This window comes from Raphanus sativus, chromosome 8 (genome assembly GCF_000801105.2).
Source record: "Raphanus sativus cultivar WK10039 chromosome 8, ASM80110v3, whole genome shotgun sequence".
Taxonomy (NCBI): Eukaryota; Viridiplantae; Streptophyta; class Magnoliopsida; order Brassicales; family Brassicaceae; genus Raphanus; species Raphanus sativus.
In genome coordinates, this window is record NC_079518.1 from 12516709 (window position 1) to 12521736 (window position 5028).

The 5028-nt window shown below is 42.3% G+C and overlaps 1 protein-coding gene across 1 annotated transcript; it reads right to left on the reverse strand.

Annotated features, from left to right (window-relative positions):
- Positions 1–2413: 2413 nt before the first annotated feature.
- On the reverse strand, positions 2414–4699 carry LOC108819998 (uncharacterized). The gene is made up of 4 exons (XM_056992850.1): positions 4128–4699; positions 3860–4082; positions 3045–3641; positions 2414–2806 (listed from the first exon to the last, which is right to left on the reverse strand). The coding sequence occupies exons 1-4, from the start codon at positions 4697–4699 to the stop codon at positions 2414–2416; spliced, it is 1785 nt and encodes a 594-aa protein (XP_056848830.1).
- Between the last annotated feature and the right edge of the window lie 329 nt (positions 4700–5028).

Below are 5028 nucleotides of genomic sequence, written 5' to 3' on the forward strand. Positions count from 1 at the left end.
GACGACTTACTTGTAAGTCGTCCATCTTTTTTTGTTTAGAAAAAAAACCCGAGAATATCCTAGACGACTTACTAGTAAGTCGTCTAGGATAAACGGGTTACTTTTGCATTTGACCAAATTGTGTCAGATATTTGACTTTTCCCAGACGACTTACTAGTAAGTCGTCTCTGGGGAAACCAAAAAAAATCAATATTTTATTAAAGCTAGACGACTTACCCAGTAAGTCGTCTCAGGTTAGTTTTGCAATTGGAAAAACAACTTAAATATTTATTTTCTCCTAGACGACTTACTTGAAGGTCGTCCAGTCAGAAGACTTACTTGAAAGTCGTCCAGGATAAGTAAAGTCGTCCAGATTTTATTATGAGATTCTGGTCAAACCTTACTTATCTCAGACGACTTCCGTGTAAGTCGTCTATCTGGACGACTTCCGTTTAAGTCGTCTGGAAAAAATAAAAATTTCAGTTTTATTTTCGAATTTTAAACTAACATGAGACGACTTACAAGTAAGTCATCTCGTTTTAATAAAATATTGAGTTTTTTTGTTTTCCCAGGGACGACTTACTAGTAAGTCGTCTAAGAAAAGTCAATTTTTTCTGACACAATTCGGTCAAATGCAAAAGTAACCCGTTTATCCGAGACGACTTACTTACAAGTAAGTCGTCTGGTGTTTTTTTTTTTAACAAACAAAACTGGACGACTTACTTGTAAGTCGTCCAGCTTAAAGTCAATTGCCAAAATGATCTCTTCGGACGACTTACTTGTAAGTCGTTTAAGTATTCCAGACGACTTACCAGTAAGTCGTCTGCGTCAATGTTTAGTAAACTTTCATTTTCTCCAAAACTATAAAGACTTTTTTACATTTTCTTATTAATTCATGTATATTAATCAATATTAGAACTACTGAATTAAATTTATAACATAATTGGTGATATTTAAGAGTTTACCAACATCACTTCATGTTAATCAAAGTTTCTAGCTAATGTGTTTTTATTTTTGATTTTTTGCAGATGATACGTCGGTTACCTGCAGTGTATGGAGAATGGTTGTGGAAAGATGGCTGGTGGGATTTTGTGGTTAATGATTCCAAAGGAGCGAGAATGTTTTTTTTTGAGTGAAGGTTCGACACATGCTGAACTTGTTGCAATGGCTGAAGAAGATTTTAATTTGGATATGAGCATAGAGTCTGTGGAGATAAGTTACTCAGTACCAGAAGCATTGATGCAAGATATGGTTTCAGATACCCCTCCTATTCATGTTACAAGTGATAGACAAGTTGGATACTTGCTCGAGATAACCAAAACGCACGGAATACGGCTTTGTGTATCAAGCCGTAGCAAGATGAGAAGTCGTAGCAAGATGAGAACGGTTTCAGAGGAAAGGGAAGAAGTTAATGAAGCTGGTGGGGAGGAGGAGGATGGCGAGGAGGATGATGGCGAGGAGGATGATGGGGAGAAGGATGATGGGGAGGAGCAGGATGAGGAGGTGGATGATGGGGAGGAGGATGATGGAGAGGAGGATGCTGATATCTGTGATGTTGCTGAAGCGGTCGAGGATAGTGAGAATTACAGTGTTTATGGAAAGGTCAAAGATGAAGACTCAGAAGAAGATGATATGTGTTTTGAAGATTTCAAAGAAACATATGCTATTGAAGGAGAAAGATTTCAAAGAGACAAGCTATATGTCAACCAGAGTTTCGTTAGCAAGGATGCATTGGTTTCGGAGGTGCGGTTGACAGCAGTGAGGCGTGGATTCACCTTCAGAATATACAAGTCATCGAAAACTCTCATTGTGGCAATATGTCGGGTTAGTGGTTGTGGATGGAGGCTCAGAGCGAGTGTGAAACATGGGACAAACACGTTTTGGGTAACAAAGTATGTGCAAGCTCATACATGCTCAGTGGGAGATAGAATCGCTCAGCGGAAACATTGTACTCCGAAGTATGTTGCTCGGCTTTTCATTGATCGTGTTGGAATCATTGATGGGTTAAATCCGCAGCATATCACTGATGCTATGAAGAACATGTTTGGTATGACGCTTAATTACACCACTTCATACAAAGCACTGCTATATGCACAAATGTTGGTGAGAGGATCAGCAGAAGATGGGTATTCGCGACTGCCATCATATCTCGAGCAAGTCTCCTTAGCAAATCCAGATTCTATCACAGCTATAGAACTCGATTCTCTGAACCGATTTAAGTATCTATTTATATCCTTTGGAGCTTCTATCAAAGTTTTTAAGTATCAGAGAAGGGTCATTGTGGTGGATGGGACTCACCTAAGTGGGAAGTATGGAGGTGTTATGTTAGTTGCAGCGGCACAAGATGAGAATTTTCAGATATTTCCGTTGGCTTTTGGGATCGTAGATGCTGAAGATGGACCTTCTTGGGAATGGTTTTTCACTCATATCTAGCTTACTCCTTTACTTTATCTGAAAGAGTAGAATTTTCTTTCTCCAATAGAAGAACGCTCGGTTCTTCGACTTCTTCGGCAACCACTAGACTCGGCACTTTCGAGGAACTAGCACCCTCATTACCAACCTCACTGGCATCCTCCTTAGGATCGTCCTTAGCAATCTCACTAGCATCCTCCTTAGGATACTCCTTTTGATTCTCCTTAGGATCCTCCTTTTGATCCTCCTTTCTCTTCTTAGGATCCTCCTTTGGATCCTCCTTCCTCTCCATTCTCTTCTTAGGATCCTCCTTTGGATCTCCCTTCCTCTCAATTCTCTTCTTAGGATCCTCCTTTCTCTCCTTTCTCATCTTTCCGGATTTCTCTTTCGCCCCATTAACACTTTCTATTTCACTCTGCATAGATCATTTTCAAAGATCAATTATAAGTCTTCTGCGAAGTCGTCTAGCTAGAAAACGTCCCAGACGACTGAATTATAAGTCGTCTGGAAGGTCTTCCAGCTAGAAGACATTCCAGACGACTTAACTATAAGTCGTCTGTTCAGTCTTCTAGCTGGAAGACCTTCAAGACGACTTATAGTTAAGTCGTCTGCGAAGTCCTCTGATAGGTTTTGGGAAAGGATTTAGTACTAACCCCTGGTTCTTGCGTCTGTTTAGGCGGAGCAGGTGTGATACCAAGCTTCTTTTCCACAACACCAATCCTATCCGACAGATGCTTGATCTCCGCAAGGCACGTCCCAAACCCTTGCCTCAAGGCATCAGCTAGGTCCTTGAAGTTTCTGTCCAATTCCTCTTTGGTCATCCCAATCACCTCTGTACGAACATCGGAACGACCCTCTTCACGTTCACGAGCCTCTTCACGACCCTCTTCACGTTCACGAGCCTCTTCACTAGCCTCTTCACTAGCCTCTGCAGTTGCCTCTGCAGTTGCCTCTGCAGTTGCCTCTAAACGGGCTTTCTTCCGAGGTCTTGGAGTTGGACGTTCTTCAGCTTTCTTCCGACGTCTTGGACGTTCTTTAGCTTTCTTCCGATGTCTTGGACGTTCTTCATCTTCCTTCGTTGGACTCGCATCACAAGTACCGGTGACTTCCCAGCAATCCATGGTCCACTTCCACGGTCTCTTATACATGACTTTAATTATGTTCTCCGCGTCCGGGTCCTCAACATCAGAGTCCCATTGTGGAAACAGTTCACCGATCTCCTCCTTCTCAACAAAATTTTCCACTCTAATCTGCAGTAAATAAAAGATATGAACTTAGATAAAGTCGTCTGGAAAGAAAAGACTTCGCAGAAGACTTATAATTAAGTCGTCTGGAAAGTCTTCTAGCTGGAAGACTTTGCGGACGACTTAAATATGAGTCGTCCGCAAAGTCTTCCAGCTAGAAGACTTTCCAGACGACTTAATTATAAGTCTTCTGCAGATAGCCTGTTGGATACAAGTTTAAATACCTGACTGCAGATAGCCTGTTGAAACCATCTGCGTCCTTTGCCACCCGAGTAAGCCAGTAACGGTACAGCCGGTTTGCCTCCTACGGGATTACCATAACCAGCACCAAGTTCCGGCAGAGCTGTGTACACCCATGACTGGAAAGCTTGTACAAACCCATCAATCGTGTAACAACCCGTGATATTTTTGGCCTCCTGAGACTCAATCAGCATCTTAAAAGCGACTCTCCCCCATGGATAATTCTCAAACCGTTCTAAATCCATCACTAACCTCGCCAGACTAGCCTGTGTAGAAGTTGTGACCTTTTTCCCTTCAATGTATCCAGCGAAGATGGCAAGGTACGCGAGCCGCTTGCGATCATCCCGAGACCACTCTTTGCATCTCTTGAGTGCTGCTATTATCTGGCCAGTAGATGGCCCAGCATTGATATTAACTCCCAACTTCGCCCAGAAAGAAGACATCTCCGGCGTAACAGGACAGTACGGACTCTCAAGGTCCTCGATGTACTCACAGTTTAGACCAGTGAGCTTTTCAAACTCTATCAGTGAAAACCTCAGCGATTCTGGACCAACGAGACACCACAGCTCATACTTCTTCTTTATGTCGAGCTGAAAACCGAGCATGAAGTGAACCAGCCTTGAAGCCCAACCAAATCCCAGCTCTTGGAACTTGATGAAAACTCCCAACTTCGACTCTTTCAGCGCTTCATATTCTCGATGATCAAGAGCCTCCTCTAAAGCATGATGCAACGTCGTACAATCCGTGTGATACGAAATGCTCTTAATTGGGTTGGGCTCTTTCCCTAATGTATATTTCCTCCGGGGGGGTTTTGGAATATCCATGTTTTTGTCTGCAAAACAATCAAAGACAGAAACAATCAAAGACAAAAACAATCAAAGACAACAATCATCACAAACAGACAACCATCCAGTATTGAAGTTCAAGTTATAAGTTTGGAAGACTTTCCAGACGACTTGTGTTAAGTCGTCTGACTTATATTTAAGTCTTCCGCAAAGTCTTCCAAGACATCCAATAGAACAGTTCAAAGCCCACCTGGAAATTCGGAGAAGATATAGTCGCCTTCGACACAGCGGTTATAGATCTGCCAAAATAGACGACAAATTAAGAAGCGCGGTCAGAACGACTATAGATAGAGACAACGTTTTATGTT